The 22,945-nt window shown below is 29.3% G+C and overlaps 1 protein-coding gene across 1 annotated transcript; it reads left to right on the top strand.

Moving 5' to 3' along the window:
- Positions 1-15,438: 15,438 nt before the first annotated feature.
- On the top strand, positions 15,439-16,999 carry LOC120196613 (protein EMBRYO DEFECTIVE 514-like). The gene is made up of 2 exons (XM_039198378.1): positions 15,439-15,875; positions 16,545-16,999. Exons 1-2 carry the CDS (start codon positions 15,534-15,536, stop codon positions 16,857-16,859), a joined length of 657 nt encoding a protein of 218 aa, XP_039054309.1. The 5' UTR covers positions 15,439-15,533; the 3' UTR covers positions 16,860-16,999.
- Positions 17,000-22,945: the final 5,946 nt, after the last annotated feature.

The raw sequence follows: 22,945 nt of genomic DNA, 5'->3' as shown, positions 1-22,945 counted from the left end.
CATTGTTAAAGAAAACTAATAAAATAAAATAAATATAATTAAATGAACTAATCGAGCTTGATTTCATAAAACCAAATCAAAGAAATGTGTTGGGGTATATTGCCACTATAGTGTCTCATTATTTGCTCATTAGACATGCTCTAGCAGTCATTCAAGGGTTCTTGCTTTATTCCATCGATAATGACAACAACATAGCATTCAGCATTGTCATCGCATTAGATAATATTGAATATAATATGCTAGTCATTTTGTCGTATTATGAGTTCTCACTTGTAGACATCAATCAGTGCTCGTGATATAGCAAAGAAAGGTTTACCTAATATTATTGGCACATCCTTGTCAGCTACACAGTCCAAGATAATGAAGTCGATTAGAAAAATGAATATGTCCAGTTGTACTAGCACATTGTCTATTTTGCCTTTGAGATGGGCAATAGATTGGTCACCAAATTGTAATGTAATAGTTATAGGAGTTGTTGCACCAGTCCCAAATTTCATGAAAATAGACAAAGGCATTAGGTTAATGCTAAAACCTAAATCACATAATGTTGTAGCAATGTATTGATTACCAATAGTGCAAAGAATAGTAAATCTTCTTGGATCCTTCAAGTTTAGTGGCAATCTGGTCATGACCATGGATCTACACCCTTTAGTGAGTGCAGTGGTTTTGAACTCGCCAATGTTGTGTTTCTTTTAAAGCACTTTTTCATGAATTTGGTATAGTTCGACATTTGTTCCAATGTATCAATCAATGGAATGTTGATCTTCAATTGCCTCAACACATCAATGACTTTCTTGCATTACTGATCCTCTTTAATATTTTAGAATCTTTGAGGAAATGGTGGTGGAGGTCTTGGATTTTGTTGATGCAGCATTGGTGGTGGCATCACAGACATGAAAGGAGGTACTGCTTAAGCTGACGTTGCTGGCATTGACCCAGAATTACTACACTATTAATTACCATCGTTTTGTTATCAAAATAATTCTGGCTTCTTAATTAAATAGAAAGGAAAAGATAGTATAGAGAAGCAGAGTCAATCCACAGGGACTATGGTTTTTGTGATTTAGTAAAATTGTTTTTTGATTTTAGGAAGAGATAAAGTTCCACGTAAAGTTGAAAATATTTAATAAAATAAAATAGATAATATTAAATAAAAAGAAAAATAATAAAATAATAAATATTAATAGTAATAAATAAAAAAAGGGGGTTTTAAATTATTTAAAGAATTATGATGAAATAAAAATTAAATAAAAAAATAAATAAAATAACTAAATTGGGATAAAGAAAACTTATTGTGAAAGCACCCTCAGACTTCAGCTTTGCCTCAAATTCCTCGGATCATCGAAACATATTTTACTTCAAGATTCACATCGGCTTACAAGGACAATTCTTCGCTGCCAACTCGGATTATGTCGTTTCAACAATAACTGATTTTGATCTCAGTTTTCTCTTAGCAAACAATTTTGCTAAGTGTGTTCTCGGAAAGTCTAATATGCTTCAATAAGCAAATCCTTCTTCAAACGTTAACCATAACAATATCCGAACCAATGTCAAAATCGTTTTGATTTGAAAAGTAAGCTCAGAAAACAAAGAGAAAAATCTGAAGTGATTTAAGTACCTTACAATTCTCATGTTTGGAATTGACCCATCGCTTTAGCCTTCGACTTGAAAGAAAATTAGCTAAGCATGACCAATGTCATACTTAGCAAAATTGAAAACGGAATTATAAAAGAAAATAAAGGAGTATGCAAAAATAGAGAGAAAGATGGAGAGAAAAAGAAGATTTTATTCTCAGATGAGAGAGATATGATTCTAGGCTTACCCTGAGAGAGTATTTATAGCCTTCAAATTCCTGAAAACAAGCTAAAACATCTTAAATCATAATTAAAACACTTAAAACTATTTAAACTAAAATACCTAAAAAATAATATTTTAAAATAATATTCTAAATCCTAATTAAAATACTAAAACCTATTTAAACTAAAATACCTAAAACAACGATAAAATATAAAAATAATATCCTAAAACTTAATTAAAATACTAAAACCTATTTAAACTAAAATACAAAGATAAAATAAATGTTTAAAATATTATCCTAAACTTGAGTTTAATTCAAATCCGAATTCCAACCAGCTTTGATTCCAAAAATAAAAAAACTGTAGAATTCCGTCCTTTTTGTCCAATTTCTAGAATATAACGTCCTGCACAGAAAATGAATCAAAACGAACAATTAAGCCACAAAAACCAATGATTAAGGAGTAATTTAAAAGCAAAATAATAACTAAATTAAGCACTTATCAAATTCCCCTTCACTTATTCAATGCTTGTCCTCAAGCATTCATCAATTAATACATCCAAATCACAAGTTGCCATCTTCAATTTCAATTTATTCCTCAAGCTTCCAATCGAACTAAGTCCATGATATTTGTCGAATTCAAGTAACAATGAAGCAAAGGTACAACCAAGAAAATTTAAAGTAAGCAAGATATCTTAATTAATTGCTAACTTCAATGAAACATGACTCAATACCTCACAAAGATTCACACATATCCGCTCAAAGTGTTTAGGGTAAATGAAATCACTCAAGCCAAAACTAACCAAAATATTACCATAGTCTTAGAATCCAATCAAGTCTCCAATACGAAAAATGAACATAATGCAATAATCAATGGGTCTTTAAACAAGGTGTAACAGAGCTTAAGTTAGGGTAAAGAAAAGGCCAAAAAGAAAGGTTTAAAATACCGAAACAATAGATCAAAATAATTAAGAACAATCCATGAATTAACATGAAGCGCAATGAAGAACAAAACAAGGAAAAAAATAGATGGAAGACAATTGAAACGATCGATTTTTCCTTCCCTTTTTTTCGAACAATGGTCTATTTTTTTCTGTTCGAAACAGTGAATAGTTTGCTATTTTTTTTTATTTTTTTGAAACAATGAATTTTTTCATTTTTTCTTTATTCGTGGAACAAGATTGATACAAGATCTCAAGTCTCGGTAAGGATGTGAAAAGAGAGGAAAAATAAAAAGAATGGCTTCGGGTTTAATTTTGAGGTGTAAAACAAAGAAAGAGAAATATGCTCAAATTTGGTTCACTAGTGAATATCCTAATTAGTTTGGCAATCGTAAGTCAAACAATGAGCAAGAAAGAAAATGTATGCTCGTTAGGATCAAATCTCACAAGAAAAGTTTATGTGCATTGAGTCAAGTTCATCTCTATCGACAAAAGCATGAAATATCAATACTCAACAAAAAAATCACTAACTATACTAATAACCAATCATGCAAATTAAATTCGATCAAAAACATGGTCATAATCCAAAAGGAAGCAAGAGTATAAAGCGAAATTCAAGACTAGCAACCAACAATCCCAACATATCAACATCAGAATAACTCAATTTCAAACAATTAAACAAGTCAAGGAAAATTTTGACACATGCTTATCCTTTCCCCCTCACTTAATCCATTTTGACCCAAAACGTATGTCGAATTTAAAAATAAAGAGAGGGAAAAGGAATACTCCCCAATCTAGTGGCAACCACGACCACAGTCATATCGAGACGAGCCCGGGCGAAGGTAAGAAATATTCAATCGGAATTCGAATCTGTTCAGAGAAAAATAAAATAAAATTAAACATCTGATAAAATAAAATAAAATAAATGGAATGAAATAAATTTTACTAAAAATAAAACAAAATTAAAATGAAAATAAAATAAAACAAAAGGGGTTGCCTCCCATCAAGCGTTTTTTTTAACGTCGTTAGCTTGTTTTTAGGAATTTGAAGGCTATAAATACCCTCACAGGGTAAGTCTAGAAACATATCTCTCTCATCTAAGAATAAAATCTTCTTTTTCTCTCTATTTTTGCATACTACTTTATTTTCTTTTAGAATTTCATTTTCAATTATGCTAAGTATGACATTGGTCATGCTTAGCTAATTTTCTTTCAAGTCGAAGACTAAAACGAAGGCTCAATTCAAAGCGTGAGAATTGTACGGTACTTAAATCGCTTCGGATTTTCTCTTTATTTTATGAGCTTACTTTTCAAATCAAGACGATTTCAACATTAGTCCGGATATTGTTATGGTTAACGTTTGAAGAAGGATTTGCTTATTGAAGCATATTCGAATTCTCGAGAACACACTTAGAAAAATTGTTTGCTAAGAGAAAACTGAGATCAGAATCAGTTATTGTTGAAACGACATAATCCGAGTTGGCAGCGAAGAATTGTCCTTGTAAGCCGACGTGAATCTTGAAGTAAAAATCTGTTTCGATGATCCGAGGAATTTGAGGCAAAGCTGAAGTCTGTGGGTTCTTTCACAATAAGTTTTCTTTATCCCAATTTAGTTATTTTATGTATTTGTTTTTTTAAATTTTTATTTCATCATACTTCTTTAAATAATTCAAAACCCCTTTTTTATTTATTACTATTTATATTTATTATTTTATTATTTCTCTTTTTATTTATTATTATATATTTTATTTTATTAAATCTTTTCAACTTTACCTGGAACTCTATCTCTTCCTAAAATCAAGAAACAATTTTAATAAAGCACAAAAACCATAGTCCCTGTGGATTGGCGTTGCTTCTCCATACTACCTTTTCCTTTCTATTTAATTAAGAAGTCGTAATTATTTTGATAACAAAACGACGGTTATCAAATTTGCGTCGTTGTCGGGGACTAATGGCAAGTACTGATTTACATATTATTTGCATTATGACCAAATTTTGCCATGTCACATTAATTATGAATATTGATTATGGAACTAATGGCTAACATTTCTCTTGATTGTGATCTTAGCAGCTTAAGCTATATTTATTCAATTGGCTATATGATTTAAAAACCTTGTTTAAAATCTTTTACAAGTCTTTTTGATTTAACAAAAAGGGGGAGAAGTGTTAAGTGTTTTAAAGGGGGAGAAGTGTTAAAGTAAGGGGGAGTAATTTTTCAAAAACGTGTCGTTTTTTATTTCAAAATCTTAAAATTACTAAAATGTTTTGTTATATAAAAAAGGGGGAGATTGTTGAAAACATTTTGATATTTCGATATAACAAATTAAGTTAAATGAATTTTAAGATTTTCCAAAAAGGTTTTCTAAGTATATTCGATATAATTATTCAAATATCAAAATATTACTCCAAATCTTTCAAATGTCATTTTTAATCCTTACTCAAGTGTAAAATTAAGTTTTAATCTTAAAATAATTTCAAAACGATTTTACAAAATATTTCGAACCATCTCAAAGCCAAAAATTCCAGATTGCTCAGAGGGAACCGATTCCCCCCCAGGGGGTACCGATCCCCCCTGTGTAACGGTCAAAATATTTAAATTTTACACTTAGGGAACCGATTCCCCTTAAGGGGTACCGATTCCCCCCACGCTCCAAGCTGTTGTATTAATGGTTTTCACACTTAAACGGCTCCATTGACTCCACTAATCATCCCCAACGTTCAGAATCAATTGAGGGAGTATTTAAACAAGTTCTGAAGCCTTTGATCAACATGAAATTATAGAGAAACAAGAGAGAAAGCATCAAACACAAAGTTTGTGCAAATCAAGCCAATTATCCTTTCAATATTCATTTTGCTTTCAAGAACACCATTTGTGCTCATTTGTAATTATTTTTTAGTGTTCTTTTCTTGTTCTAGAATTGTGCAAACATCTTACCTTGTGAGGTTTTCCTTGTAAGTTTGCAAATTTGTGTATTTCTCTTTGAAAAAGAGTGTGCTCAAGAATTTGGGGTATAATTCTTGAGGGAGTTGTAAGGTTAATCTTTGTCCTCAAAAGAAAGAAGAAATTAGTGAATTTGTTGGAAAATCCTTAGTGTGGATAGCTAAGGTAGTGGACGTAGACTTTGGTTGATAAAGTCAAACCACTCTAAATCGCTGTGCAATTACTTTCAATTTTCTGCAAGAGCTTCCACAAAATTTTAAATTACCAATTCACCCCCCTCTTGGCCGATTTCGTCAATCGATTAACTCAACACTATACCCTCTTCTTGAGTATACCCTTGAGCAACAAGTCTAGCCTTGTTTCTCACTATATTACCACTCTCATCAAGCTTATTCCTAAATACCCATCTAGTACCTACAGTAGATTTATTACTAGGCCTTTCAACTAATGTCCATACTTTACTTCTCTCAAATTGATTTAATTCTTCTTGCATAGCCATAATCCAATGTTCATCATTTAATGCTTCTTTAATATTTTTAGGCTCTATGCATGAAATAAATGCAACATAATTACAAATATTTCTAAGAGAAGATCGAGTTGTTACCCTTTGGATAGATCACCTATAATCTCACCATCCTTGACATAGTTGTACTCTCTTGGATAAGATACTTCCCTTTCTTCAATGGTTGGATTATCGAGGGGATCATGAGTTTCCTCATCTTTCGTTTCTTCTTTTGATGATGATTCTCCAACGTCATGTGTATTTATAATACCTACATCATCATTAACACAAGAATCCTTCCTCGGAAGGGGATTATCATCGAAAACAACATGTATAGACTCTTCTACAACTAAAGTTCTTTTATTAAATACTCGATATGCTTTAGAATTTAAGGAATAACCCAGAAAAATTCCTTCATCACTTTCAGCATCAAATTTGCCAAGGTTTTCTTTACCGTTGTTCAAAACAAAACATTTACATCCAAAAGGATGAAAATAGCTAATGTTAGGCTTTTTATTTTTGAAATTTTCATATGTAGTTTTCTTTAAAATTGGCCTAATCATTACTCTATTTACAACATAACAAGCGGTATTTGTGGCTTCCGCCCAAAAATATTTTGGTAAATTATTTTCACAAAGCATGGTTCTAGCCATTTCTTCTAAAGTTTGATTTTTCCTCTCAATAACTCCATTTTGTTGAGGGGTTCTAGGTGCTGAAAAATTGTGACTAATACCATTAGAATTACAAAACTCAGTAAATCCAAGATTTTCAAATTCAGTGCCATGATCACTCTTAACACTAGTTATAGAGTAACCTTTATCGCTTTGGATTACTTTTGAAAACGTGATGAATTTTTATAATGCTTCATCTTTAGTACTTAAGAATAGAACCCAAGTATATCTAGAATAGTCATCTACCAAGACAAATGCATATTGTTTTCCACCCAAGCTAGTAGTCCTAGTTGGCCCAAAAAGATCTATATGGATCAATTGTAATACTCTACTAGTTGATACGTCATTAATGGATTTAAAAGAAACTCGCTTTTGTTTTCCTTTAGCACAAGCATCATAGATTTTATCATTATCAAATTTAAGCTTAGGCAACCCTCGAACTAAATCACCTTGAGTTAGCCGTTGCAAAACACTCATACTAGCATGTCCTAGTCTCCTATGCCATAACCAACTATCATGATCATCTTTAGCAACTAGGCATAAATTAGTCATATTGATAGAATCTAAATGCACCATGTAAATGTTTCCTACTCTATGACCAACAAGCATAATCAAAGTAGATGCAATGTCAATCAATTTTGCAAACACTTAATTTAAAAATAAGACATTGTATCTTTTGTCAAATTAATCTAATTAGATTATGCTTTAATCCATTCACATACAAAACATTATGCAATGTTGATAATCGAGATTAAGAGCACATGCATAAAGTTTTTGAAAATGTTATGCATTAAAACTTTATAAAAAAAATCTATGCATAATCATTAAGAAAAATTTAAGGTCAAAATTTTGCAAAACCAAAGTTCTTGAAAAATTGATATCAATTGTTAAAGAGATATCAATTACATTTTAAAAAAAATTGACCAAAAATTAATATGATGAACTAGAGTTTATAAAACATTACCAAAAATTATTATGTTCATCATACAATATTTTTCAACATACATGAGACAAAACATAATCATTTAGAATTATTTAACATTTAAAACCTCATGCATGCATAAACTAAATGAGCAACCAAATAAAAAAACATTAAGTTTAGAGGTTACCCATTCCTTTTTCATGTGTGGCTAGAGCATCTTGAATATCATCATCTTTATCACCATAGCTCTCACACACCTACAAGATACATTTAAGTAGATTTTGGTATCCAAATTGCTTTGGATCCTTGAACATTAGTTTCAATGCCTCTTGTTCCTTTTGGAACCCATACTTGTCTAATTTTAAATAGTTTTCCTTTCTTTAAAGGACAAATATGTTCCTTATGACCATGATAATGACAATGTGAACATATTGTCATTATTGAACTAGATGAAATATTTAGAATGATCTCTTTTTCTCTTGTTAAACATTCAAGCTTATCTTTCAAATTGAAATTTTCTTTTTCGATACTTTCAAATTTCATTTTTGAGAGTTCTAAATCATTCTTCAAGATTTCATTTTGATTTTCAAAATCTATTTTCATTTCTAGAAGAAGTTTGTTTAATTTGAAAATTTCTTTTTCAAAGTTTTCAGATTTTATTTTTGAAAGCTCTAACTCCTTTCTCAACATTTCATTTTGATTTTCCAAGTCTGTTTTAGCTTTCAAAAGAATATCATTTTTAGCAATAAATTTAGAAATCAATTTATTGTATTTGGAGTTCATGGTCTCAAACTCCAAAAATAATTTATCATAAGCATCTTGTAACTCATTAAAAGATTTTGAATTTGATATATTTGAGTTAGAAGATACCTTTGGCTATGTGAGAGCTATTAGAGACATCACTTTTATTGGTTCTTCTTCTTCCTTGTCTCTATAGATCTCCTCAAGCTTATCCCACATTTCCTTGGCACTTGAACAAGAAGAAACTCCTTTATATACATTAGGATCAATTGCACAACACAACATGTGCATAGCCTTTGAGTTTTGTTGAGCTTCATTCCGTTCTTGAACACTCCACTTCTTTGCCTTCTTAGTAGGAGAGGAATATCCTTTCTTGATTATCATCCAAGCTTCCATATCAAATGCTTTGATGAATATTATCATACACCTCTTTCAATGACGATAATTTGTTCCATTGAAGTGTGTAGGAACGTCAATAGGTCTGGATTCTTCCATTGAGAATGAACCGGAAGTAAACGTCATATTGATTTAACTCTTCCCGGATCGACTCAAGAGGCGATTAAACCTTCAAATGAGTTAGGCTCTGATGCCAATTGTTTAGTTAATCGATTGACGGAATCGGCCAAGAGGGGGGTGAATTGGCAATTTAAAATTTTGTGAAAGTCTACGTCCACTAACTTAGTTATCCACACTAAGGATTTTCCAAAAAATTCACTAATTTGTTCTTTCTTTTGAGGACAAAGAGTAACCTTATAACTCCCTCAAGAATTATACCTCAAATTCTTGAGCACACTCTTTTTCAAAGAGAAATACACAAATTTGCAAATTTACAAGGAAAACCTCACAAGGTAAGATGTTTGCACAATTCTAGAACAAGAAAAGAACACTAAAAAATAATTACAAATGAGCACAAATGGTGTTCTTGAAAGCAAAATGAATATTGAAAGGAAAATTGGCTTGATTTGCACAAACTTGGTGTTTGATGCTTTCTCTCTTGTTTCTCTATAATTTCTTGTTAATCAAAGGCTTCAGAACTTGTTTAAATACTCTCTCAATTGATTCTGAAAGTTGGGGATGATTAGTGGAGTCAATAGAGCCGTTTAAGTGTGAAAACCATTAATACAACAGCTTGGAGCTTGGGGGGAATCGGTTCCCTAAGTGAAAAATTCAAATATTTCAACCGTTACACAGGGGGAATCGGTACCCCCTGGGGGGAATCGGTTCCCTCCGAGCATACTGGAATTCTCGGAGCCAAACCATTCAGGGGGAATCGGTACCCCCTTGGGGGGGAATCGGTTCCCTCTGAGCAATCTGGAATTTTTGGCTTTGAGATGGTTCGAAATATTTTGTAAAATCATTTTGAAATTATTTTAAGATTAAAACTTAATTTTACACTTGAGTAAGGATTAAAAATGACATTTGAAAGATTTGGAGTAATATTTTGATATTCGAATAATTATATCGAATATACTTAGAAAACCTTTTTGGAAAATCTTAAAATTCATTTAACTTAATTTGTTATATCGAAATATCAAAATGTTTTCAACACATAGACTATGATAAAACATACGCTCTCGTAGCTAGGCTGGAAGCAATTAGAATGTTATTAGCATTTTCATGTTTTCATTAATTTAAACTATATCAAATAGATGTTAAAAGTGAATTTTTAAATGGTTTTATAAAAGAAGAAGTGTATGTGGAACAACCTCCAGGTTTTGAAGATTCAAAATTTCCGGATTATGTTATTAAATTGACAAAAGTACTTTATGGTTTAAAACAAGCTCCTAGAGCTTGGTATGAAAGATTGTCAAACTTTTTAATTGAAAAAGGTTTTTCAAAAGGGAAGGTTGACACTACATTGTTTTTAAAGCATAAAGGTAAATATTTATTAGTAGTTTAAATTTATGTTTGGTTCTACTAATGATGTTCTTTGCCAAGAATTTTCTAAGCTAATGCAAAGCGAATTCGAAATGAGCATGATGGGGGAGCTCTCATTTTTCTTGGGACTCCAAATCAAGCAAAGAAAAGATGGCATATTTATCAATCAAGCTAAGTACGTCAAAGATATGCTCAAGAAGTTTGGACTGGAAAATGGGAAACCTCATGACACTCCAATGAGCTCTTCTACAAAGCTTGACTTGGATGAAGGAGGTAAATGTGTGGATGTTAAATTATATAGGTCAATGATTGGTTCTTTTCTTTATCTAACTGCAAGTAGACCAGACATTATGTTTAGTGTTTGCTTATGTGCTAGATTTCAATCATGCCCTAAGCAATCACATTTACTAGCTGTCAAGAGAATCTTTAGATACCTTAAGGACACTCCTAGTTTAGGACTTTGGTATCCTAGAGACTCTAGCTTTAGCTTGCATGCTTTTTCTGATGCGGATTATGGAGGATGCAAATTAGATAGGAAAAGCACCTCCGATACTTGCCAATTCCATGGAAATATGTTGATTTCTTGGTTTTCAAAGAAACAAAATTGTGTTGCATTATCTACCACTGAAGTTGAATACATTTCAGCTGGTAGTTGTTGTGCACAAGTTTTATGGATGAAACAATAACTTTTTGATTATGGAATTGAAGTAGGTACCATTCCTATCAAGTGTGACAATACTAGTGTTATTTGTCTCACAAAAAATCCCATCCAACACTCTAGAGCTAAGCACATTGAAATAAGACATCACTTTATTAGAGACCATATCACTAAGGAAGATGTAGTTCTAGAATTTGTTGATACTTTGCATCAATTAGCGGATATCTTTACAAAACCTTTAGATAATGAAAGATTTTGGACACTTAGGAGAGAATTAGGTTTAACTGACCTATCTTCAGTTAGTGTTTAAAAATAATTTTTAGCACTTTTAAGAATAAATGAAAAATGCTTAAAATAATATTTTTGATTGCATTCTTGCTATTAGTTAGGGGGAGTTTATGATTCTTGATGAAAATTAATTTTATGTTCAAATAAATATTAATTTGATTGATTGAACATGATTAATTTTTAATGTATAAGTTGCCAATACCACTAGAGCTAATTAATTTAGCATTTTGAGTATTAAAATAGATTTTTGACTTTTTGTGCTTCATGCACCGATGCACTTAACAATGCATCGATGTATCCCTTTAATGCACCGATGCACGCCTTGAATGTGTATCGATGCATAGGGTCAGGCATCGATGCATCCGTCGGGTTTTGGGGTTTTAAAGGCTTATTTTTCTCATTTATCTCAAACCCTAAAAACTATTCTCTCTAGCCATTCGTCCCTCTCACTCTAAAAATATTCTCTCTAGTCGTTCGTTCCTCTCACTCTAAAAATATTCATTCTTGCTCAAAATTAATGATTTTTCATCGGAATCTTCAAGCTTTTCAACTTTCAAACCTACTTCAATCATTAAATCGTGCAAAACAACTCCTCATCCCTCTCAATCTGAATTTTCAAGATATTTTTCTAAAAACCTCAATTTTACAAATTTTTGATTTTAGAACTAGTTTTAATTAGTTCTAGAATGTACATTATATCGGGCATTAATTGATTGTTGATTCTAAACAAGTTTTAACAACCAATTTCATCAAAAACACACAATTTTTCAAAATTGATTTGAATTTCGAAATTAAAAAAATCGAAATTTGAAAATCAGAAATATTTTTGATTTAATTGTTTTTGTCATAAAAACTATATTATAATCAAATATTGTTTTCAAATAGTTTTTCAAAACATGCCTATTAGGATATGGTTTAGAGAACCTTGAATTATTGAGGACTCATTTGAGTTTTGGGATTGATTGTGCATACATGTGTTTCAAATTGCAGGTGATATTCCTTATTCCGATTTCTTTTAAACGATGCCAAATCCTAAACGACCTAGAACTTCATCGAGTCATTCTCGTTCAAACCAACCTTCTAATCTGGTTCCTCCTCCACCTTCATCTCTATTAGGATCTTGTTTTAACATGCCTGAGCGTCGTAGAGATGAATTGTACTCTAGGTACAAAAATTCTTTCCAAACTTATAGAATTCGCGAAGAGCGTATTCATTCGCTTCAAACCATAGTTGACATTGATTTCGAATACCTTCCGACTCTTAAAGCTTGGAAGTTTGATAAATTGTTTCAGCTTAAACCTATCGTCTATCAATAATTGGTCTGCATTTTATATTCCAATGCGGTGAGTATTCAAAATGAAACTCAATGTGGAACTATAGCCATTAGATCCTATCTTTTAGGCCAATATACTAATATTGACCCCGAGACTATAGCTTTTCGATTTGGGTTAGATGATAGTGGTGTATATAATGAGAATGAAAATGTGGAATATCCCTATGTTCCAAACTCCAGTGTTAGTACTCTACGATCTCATCATGACCGTTTTCTCCATTTGATGATCTCTTGGTGGTTTAGACCATCCAGAGGTAGGTACTCCACACTTCGTGCTAGGGATTTATGGTGGATGTATTATATTAAAAATAAAATAAAAATAAATCTGCCCCACATTATATTCAGTCAACTAGTGGATATCGTAAACATTATTCCTTCAAAACATGTTGAAACATTTATTTATGGATGTCTTCTTAGTAATCTCTTTATAAAACTTGGTCTAGAAGTCTCTCTCGACAATCCTATCCCACTCCAAAATCAAATCAATCTCACATCCTTGAAGAAAGTGGATTGGAAACAAGACGAGGTAATCAGTCAATGGGTTTTTAGACCCGGCAATAAAACTCCGGGAGCTAGTTCCTCACGAACTGCTCCTAGCTCCTCTCGTGCTCCTCCTCCTCCGGCTCCGGTTTATGATGATGATCCTGAATTTCAACAACTTATGCAAGACATCAATGATCACGTACCTGATGACGAGCCTGCATCGGAACCAGCTCCACAAGAAGATTAAATGTCTCCGTATTTTCGTTCATTTTTGGAGACATTTGATTTACGGTATGCGTCCATGGATTCGCGCTTCACATTCATTGAGTCCCAACTCTCTACCTTGGGAGCTCGAAAACAAGATATGAATGATCGTTTGGATGTACTCTCGCTTGAGGTGAGAGCTCGTTACCCTCCTCCTCCTCCCGACCCTTCAATGGATGAATAGATTTATCTTGCTTTGATTGTTTTTGGGTTGAACTTGAATTTAAATTGTTAAAACATTTTGGATTGTCTTTCTTTGATTGTTGGATGACTGTTTGATGGATATTTGAAATTTTAGTTCATATATATTTTGGTTTGTTACAATATATGCATCATTTACTTTTTAGTTGAAATATGACCAATTTACCATTTCACATTTTATTATGAATATTGATTATAAAACTAATGGCTAATATCTCTTTTAATTGTGATCTTAGCAGCTTAAGCTATATATATATATATTTAATCAATTGGCTATGTTTTTCAAAACATTGTTTAAATCGATTTTAAGTCTTTTTGATTTAACAAAAAGGGGGAGAAGTGTTAAATGGTGTTAAAAGTTTTAAAGGGGAGAAGTGTTATAGTAAGGGGGAGTAATTTGGAGTAATGTTCAAAATTGATTACAAAACTTATTTTCAAAATATTAAAATTATTCAAGAGTTTTGTTATATCAAAAAGTGGGAGATTGTTGAAAACATTTTGATGTTTCGATATAACAAATTAAGTTAAATGAATTTTAAGATTTTACAAATGATTTTCTAAAAGTATATTCGATTTAATTACTCGAATATCAAATTATTACTCCAAGTCTTTTAAGATCAATTTCAAACCTTACTAAATGTGTAAAATTGTGTTTTATACTTAATATATTTTTGAAACAATTTTCACAAAGTATTTGAACCAAAATCAAGCCTAAAATCAAATTTTCAGAGTGATACACCGATGCACCAATCCATGCATCGATGCACCATGAATTAAATTGAACATCGAATATATTTCATGCATCGATGCACATACCATGCACCGATGCACTGAGGATGTTATGAAAACATCGAATGCATTTGATGCATCGATGCATCGATGCACCAGCCATGCATCGATGCACTCTGGCTATTTTAAAACATCAAATGCACTTGATTGATAAAATATAGTGTAATCCTTAACTTTTTTTACACTCAATGTGACTCTTAAACTGAAAAAAAAATTAATCTAACTCTTTGATCGATAAAATTAAATGTTGAATGTCATGACACTTACATGACAATTCACGAAACTTATATGACAATTTACAATATTGATGTAACAGTTCATGATACTATTATGACAGTACACAATGAACAATGATATGATAGATGACCCTAGTTGATTTTCTAGCTAAGTTCAAGGTATAATTGATTTTTTTTAGAAAATTTGGTTACTTATTTAACTTTTTATAAAAAATAAAAAAAAATTAAATATAAAATATAAAAATTAATAATATATTCAATACATTAAATATAAAAATATTTTAAAATTAATTTATTAAAAATTAATTTAAAGATCACATTGAGTGTAAAAAAGTTCATGGACTACATTAACTTTTTTGTAAAAGTTTGAGGATTTCATATAATATTAAGTCAAAAATTATTGTTAAAAAATATTGAACTCGTGTAAGTTAAATTAAAAATCTAAATCACATATTTTTTTTATTTTTTAAATTTTCAAAACAATTTTAATGAAAATACTAAAAATATTTTTTTATGTTTTCATATTTTCCCTTATTTTTGTTTTTATTTTTTAAAAATCATTTTTTAAATTTACAATCAAATATATTTTATTGAATGTTTTTTATTTTCTAAGAAAATAAAAATAAAAATATATTATATTATATTTTTTAAATCATAAATTTTAATTTTTTTTAATCTGAGTCGAGTTTTACTCGACCTAAATCCAATATTAATAGAATAAAACAAATCAATAAACCACAGCGTAGTGGGCATTTATTTTCGGTAGCACGTACTGGGGATTTGATAAAAGAAAATGAAGCTATAAATCCTCTTTTTCTACCAAAGATTCTAAATCAAAATCTGCTTCACTGACGCCAAACCTTCTAGGGTTTGAGATTTTAGCATTCTGCAATGGCAGAGAAAGCGCCATCGCCGGAGCCCAAACCACCAACTGAAGCCATGGATGTCGAAACCCTTGATTCATCCGCCCAAAACCCCAATGCCAAGGACGACGTCAACGGTGACTCTAAATCGAAGCGCGAGAGAGAAGAAGACGGCGAAGAAATCGACGATGCATCCAAAAAGCAGAAGCTGGAGAAGTCCGTAGAGGAGGAAAGGCTTGAGAAGAAGTCGGACTTACCCGAGTCGAGTCCTGTCCGTCTCGGTCCGAAAGAGTTCGGGACATCGGCGGAAATGTTTGGTTACTTTGTCTATTTGCTTCATCATTGGGGTACTCAACTGAACTTCAACAAGGTACTGATTAAAATGGCATATTTTTGGTTTCGCTACAACTTTTCTTTATGTAGAGGAAGATTTATTTAAAAAAATATTTGCAGCTTTCATTATGAATGAAGAAAGTAATTGATTGCATAGAAGTGTAAACTTTTTAGTTACATGAAGCTTGAGTTGTAAAGGGTTTATTTTCATTTTTCATTAGAAACCAAGTATACCATTACTGGCATGTTGGTGTCTATGTTTTCGTGGTAATGAGATTTTTTTAAGGAGTTATTTTTTTTTTAAATAGGACAGTGGAACAATATGGAAATACAGGTTAAATTGCGGCCGTGATCCCGCTATTGGTGTAGTTCTGCTTCACACCGCCGTTCTATGCAATAATGGTTTTGAATGCTGTCTCATCACTATATAGCGGCCGCTATTTGAATCCTTGTGAATGACACTTGTATGACCCTCCAAGTACAGCAAAATATGGAGGGGGAATACTCATGTGGGATGCCTAACATAATCTGATATGTTGTTGCTATTAGCACTTGTTAGATTGTGGAAAAATTGTTTATAGGAATGAGAGAAGATGCACATAAAATTCATTGCCTCAATCTATCATTGTCAAATTTGATCCTTAGGCACTGAAATATTTGAATTTTTTTGTTTCATATTACATTTATCTTTGATTTTCTGTTGCAGTATGAACATATGGTATTGCTGGACTTGCTTAGAAAAGGCCATCTAGAGCCTGAGAGAAAGATTGGTGGAGGCATCAAAGCTTTCCAAATCCGAAATCATCCTGTGTGGAATAGTAAATGTTTCTTTGTGATTAGGGAGGATGAAACTGTTGATGATTTTAGCTTCCGGAAATGTATTGATCACATACTCCCCTTACCTGATGATATGAAGATAAAACACAACGCAGACAGTGCACCACAAGGTGGTGGTTGGAAAGGACGTGGTGGAAAAGGAGTTGGACGAGGCCGTGGGAAAGGTGGTAAGCCTAGACACTAAGGCAATAGTTGTTAAAATGAAATTGAATTTGGATTAAAGACTTTTATTTGATCAAAACTGCTTTGTTTTGATTTTATATCTGACCTTAGGTTGTTGATGTTTTCTGAAAGTTATGGATATTGATGTTATCTTCTGCCGTATTTATCGCTTATATATTTATATATATATATATTTGTGTTGCATTTTTAAGCAATGCTTTGGGGTATAGTGGAGTTTAGATTCACCCTTGTGTATTAGTATCGGATGACAGAAGAGATGAGTGCCATATTGCAGTCGACTCTTTGAAACTTCTTATTTTAAGTGTATCATCTCCTTGAAAATAGGGATGTTCCCCAACTTAGTATTTGTTGGAGAATTCAGGTTGTATCATCTCCGGCCACCCATCCATAGTTGAACAACTATTCATTCGTCGTCGGTTACCCACTGATCGGCCATCATCCTTGCTTTCATCTCAAAATCCAAAATTCTCAAATCCCTAAACTTAAATCCTTAATTCTTACAATCTCAAATACATAATCCCTAAACCCTAATAATAATCGTCGATCACCTCTAATCTGGAATACAAGATTGCCCACCTTCTTCGGCAACCCTTCCATTTGTTGTTTCAGTCGATTGGGATTTTGGGGAGGGAGAGTTTCAATCGGTTGGGGTTTTGGGACGGAGGGAGGGCTGTTTTGTTGTGGTGGGCTAGGGGGAATTAATTTTTTTAAATGTTTTTTTTAAATTAAAATTTTATATTTTTAAAAAAAAATCAAATTTTCAAAACAAATATAAATAAGAAATGTCACATAATAGATTTTTTAACGGTTTTTGTGACTAAGACACTTAAAATGATAATATTGGTAACATTTGATACTTACATAAATTAAAAAAAAGTTTAGGTACCTATATATATATATAGTTTAATCACTTTTTGTATTAAACCTAAAATAAATTTAAACATAAAGATTGTCTTCATAATTAGACTTTATAACATTTGATTTGTGTATTAATTACTTAATGAATCGAATAATAAATATTATATTATGAGGATGAGTCTAGAGTGGGTGATACACACTTATGTACACCATAATGATGTGCATCGATATGCATCACTAATATAAAAAATGGTAAAAATTCATAAATGGTCACTAAATTTATTAAAATGATTTCAATTGTCATTTAATTTTTAAAGACTTTAAACTTCGAATTTTATTAAAAGATAGATAGTAACCTTGAAATATTGTTAAGGAGTGATGTGTCATGCTAAATTAATATAAAATATTTTATTTGGCCCCTCAATTATAATTAAAATATCATTTTATACATTTTTCAATATTATTAAGTAATAATTTCAAAAAGAAATCATAAAATTTAGAACTTTTTAAAAAATATGAAAATAATTTATTTTTAAAATTAAAATTTATTTTTTTGAATTCATCAAATTATTTTATTATTTATTAGTTATGATTGTATTTGTAAAATTAAAAATCTATACTTTTTGAGATCTAAATTATTAAATAATGTAATTATTTTTTATTAAATGATGTGATTTAAGCACTTGACTTTTGTTTAAGAATTTTAAATACAATTTTAAAAAAATACGTTCAGAAAAATAGTATCATATTAATAAGAAAAATACATAAATAAAAATATCGAACCAATCCTTAACTTTTAATAATGTACCAGTAATCTATTATAAGTTCAATATTTATAATATGAAAACAAAATAATATTTAATTTATTATATCCATTTTGTTTTCAATTCAATGAGTATAATAAAATTATTTTAATAAAAAATAATTGTAATATAAAATTTTAGTTACAATTAAGGAGTCAAATAAGATTTTTTTATTAATTTAACATGTCACATCGTATCTTTAATGATAGATAACGGCGTTGTGCCCATTTTGTAACAAAATCTAAAGTTTAATATCTTTTATATAAATTTTGAAAGCTTGACATCTAAAAAGATCATTTTGATATAATTTAACGTCCATTTATGTATTTAAAAAAATGTTCATTTATGAACTTTACCTTATAAAATTAGCGGTGGATACTAATGTTTGACATAAATTTTAAAATTTTCCTATATTATAAATATTATATTTGTTTCTAGAATGTAGTTATTTCATTTTCATTATATGTATATAATACCAACCACAACTCCGGGCCACTAAAAACTGTTTCAGAAGAGGGGGAAAAAAGCATGAAAACTCATATATGATTTTCAAAATAATGAAGGGGGAAAAAGCAAGAAAGCTCATATGCAGTCACTTCAGGTGAGTAATATTAAGTGAGAATTATAGTGTAAATGAATTATGTTTCTTTTGTTCAATGCATATATTCTTTTTTCCTTTTCAGGGAATAATATTCTAATGAACTTTACTATGAATTGTAATTTAGTTTTTGAGTAAACTATACCAATGACCACCTAACTATTACATCTTTTCATTTTAACCACCATATTTTTATTTTTGTCAATCAGGTCACCTAACTATTTAAATACATTCAATCAAGTCACATGCCGTTAACATTTGACGGAAGTACTGACGTGATAATTAATAAAATTGGTATAATTACACATTTGATCTTCAATACTTATATATTCTATCAATTTAATCATAACTTTTATTTAATTCAATAAATTTAATCATCTAATCAAATAGTGACAATTTTTGGTTAATTTGATATATTTAATTTAATTGTTTTTTGTTCCAACCATGTCACTATCTGGTTGGATGGAAAACAAATTAGAGGAAAATACAAAATAATGTCTAAACCCACCGATTTGGAAAACTCACCGATTTGGAGGGGACTCAAACCCAAGTTCCTAGGAGTGATACAGGCGCCTTTACCACTCAGTCTGCCTTATCATGTAGGATATTAAATACAAAATAATGTCTATATTATATATTCTATTTAATGGATTCCATGTGAAAAACAGAACTCATAAAGGGCCGGTAAGTCGGTGGTCTAAACCGGATTGTCTCCGGAAATGCCGGTTAATATACGGTTAATATACGGTATTACCGGATACATTAAAAGATATTTAATAAATTCGGTTTAGCGCTACCTATTATGTTGACAGACTAATAATGTTTTAGGTAGAAAACATGAAAAACTACTAAAAAAATTGGTAACCGGTAAACTTTGGTTATCGGTAAGTATCTATCATTTTTATAAAAGTGTTCATACTTTCAACATATCAGGTAAATTTTATCGGTTTTGTCATAATGAAACTGGTTTTGTCATATTTTTACCTCTTATATTGTAAAGTATCTATCCTTTTTATAAAAGTGTCCATTCTTTTTTCACTGTGGAAAACATTAATATAAGGTTATCTTTTGTGTGAGTTTTAAGATATTAATTTAGTAATTATAGGCGTCTAATGATTTATTTTTTACGTTACGGTATATATTATTATTAAATTAAAAACAATAAAAATATATATTACTTATTTATTATTATCTTTGGTTAATATTGTTAAATTTAAATTCTAAATAATATTTTATAAAATATCAAAACATTCAAATAATTTTTTGTGTAAATGAAATTATTAAATTAATATTGTAGGTGGAAAACATGAAACACCATTAAAAAAAATTGAAACATAAATTACATAACTTTTAAAAAAGTATCGATCCTTTTTATAAAAAGTATGGACACTTTCAATATAATAGATAAAAATATGATGTAATAGGTAGCACTTATATAATGTAATAGGTAGCGTTTATATAATGTAATAGGTAGTGCTTATATTGTAAAATATCTATCATTTTTATAAAAGTGTCCATACTTTTTTCACTGTGGAAAACATTAATTTAAGGTTATCTTTTGAGTGAGTTTTAAGATATTAATTTAGTAATTATAGGCGTCTAATGATTTATTTTTTACGTTACGGTATATATTATTATTAAATTAAAAAAAATAAACATATATATTACATATTTATTATTATCTTTGGTTAATATTGTTAAATTTAAATTCTAAATAATATTTTATAAAATATCAAAACAATCAAATAATTTTTTGTGTAAATGAAATTATTAAATTAATATTGTAGGTGAAAAACATGAAACATTATTAAAAAAATTGAAACATAAATTACATAACTTTAAAAAAAGTATCGATCCTTTTTATAAAAAGTATGGACACTTTCAATATAATAGGTAAAAATATGATGTAATAGGTAGCGCTTATATAATGTAATAGGTAACGCTTATATAATGTAATAGGTAGTGTTTAAATTGTAAAGTATCTATCATTTTTATAAAAGTGTCCATACTTTTTTCACTGTGGAAAACATTAATTTAAGGTTATCTTTTGAGTGAGTTTTAAGATATTAATTTAGTAATTATAGACGTCTAATGATTTATTTTTTACGTTACGATATATTATTATTAAATTAAAAACAAAAAATATATATATATCATATTTATTATTATCTTTGGTTAATATTGTTAAATTTAAATTCTAAATTTTATAAAATATCAAAACAATTAAATAATTTTTTGTGCAAATGAAATTATTAAATTAATATTGTAGGTGGAAAACATGAAACACTATTAAAAAATTGAAACATAAATTACATAACTTTAAAATAAGTATCGATCATTTTTATAAAAAGTATGAACACTTTCAATATAATAGGTAAAAATATGATGTAATAGGTAGCACTTATATAATGTAATAGGTAGCGTTTATATAATGTAATAGGTAGTGCTTATATTGTAAAGTATCTATCCTTTTTATAAAAGTGTCCATACTTTTTTCACTGTGGAAAACATTAATTTAAGGTTATCTTTTGAGTGAGTTTTAAGATATTAATTTAGTAATTATAGACGTCTAATGATTTATTTTTTACGTTACGATATATTATTATTAAATTAAAAACAAAAAATATATATATTTCATATTTATTATTATCTTTGGTTAATATTGTTAAATTTAAATTCTAAATTTTATAAAATATCAAAATAATTAAATAAATTTTTGTGCAAATGAAATTATTAAATTAATATTGTAGGTGGAAAACATGAAACACTATTAAAAAATTGAAACATAAATTACATAACTTTAAAATAAGTATCGATCATTTTTATAAAAAGTATGAACACTTTCAATATAATAGGTAAAAATATGATGTAATAGGTAGCGCTTATATAATGTAATAGGTAGCGTTTATATAATGTAATAGGTAGTGCTTATATTATAAAGTATCTATCCTTTTTTATAAAAGTGTCCATACTTTTTTCACTGTGGAAAACATTAATTTAAGGTTATCTTTGGAGTGAGTTTTAAGATATTAATTTAGTAATTATAGGCGTCTAATGATTTATTTTTTACGTTACGGTATATATTATTATTAAATTAAAAACAATAAACATATATATTACATATTTATTATTATCTTTGGTTAATATTGTTAAATTTAAATTCTAAATAATATTTTATAAAATATCAAAACAATCAAATAATTTTTTGTGTAAATGAAATTATTAAATTAATATTGTAGGTGGAAAATATGAAACACTATTAAAAAAATTGAAACATAAATTACATAACTTTAAAAAAAGTATCGATCATTTTTATAAAAAGTATGAACATTTTCAATATAATAGGTAAAAATATGATGTAATAGGTAGCGCTTATATAATGTAATAGGTAGCGTTTATATAATGTAATAGGTAGTGCTTATATTGTAAAGTATCATCCTTTTTATAAAAGTGTCCATACTTTTTTCACTGTGGAAAACATTAATTTAAGGTTATATTTTGAGTGAATTTTAAGATATTAATTTAGTAATTATAGGCGTCTAATGATTTATTTTTTACGTTACGGTATATATTATTATTAAATTAAAAACAATAAACATATATATTACATATTTATTATTATCTTTGGTTAATATTGTTAAATTTAAATTTTAAATAATATTTTATAAAATATCAAAACAATCAAATAATGTTTTGTGTAAATGAAATTATTAAATTAATATTGTAGGTGGAAAACATGAAACACTATTAAAAAAATTGAAACATAAATTACATAACTTTAAAAAAAGTATCGATCATTTTTATAAAAAGTATGAACACTTTCAATAT

This window comes from Hibiscus syriacus, unplaced genomic scaffold (assembly GCF_006381635.1).
Source record: "Hibiscus syriacus cultivar Baekdansim isolate YM2019G1 unplaced genomic scaffold, ASM638163v2 tig00117034_pilon, whole genome shotgun sequence".
Taxonomy (NCBI): domain Eukaryota; kingdom Viridiplantae; phylum Streptophyta; class Magnoliopsida; order Malvales; family Malvaceae; genus Hibiscus; species Hibiscus syriacus.
Note: the sequence above shows the minus strand (reverse complement) of the source record. Positions and strands in the feature narration are given on the sequence as shown.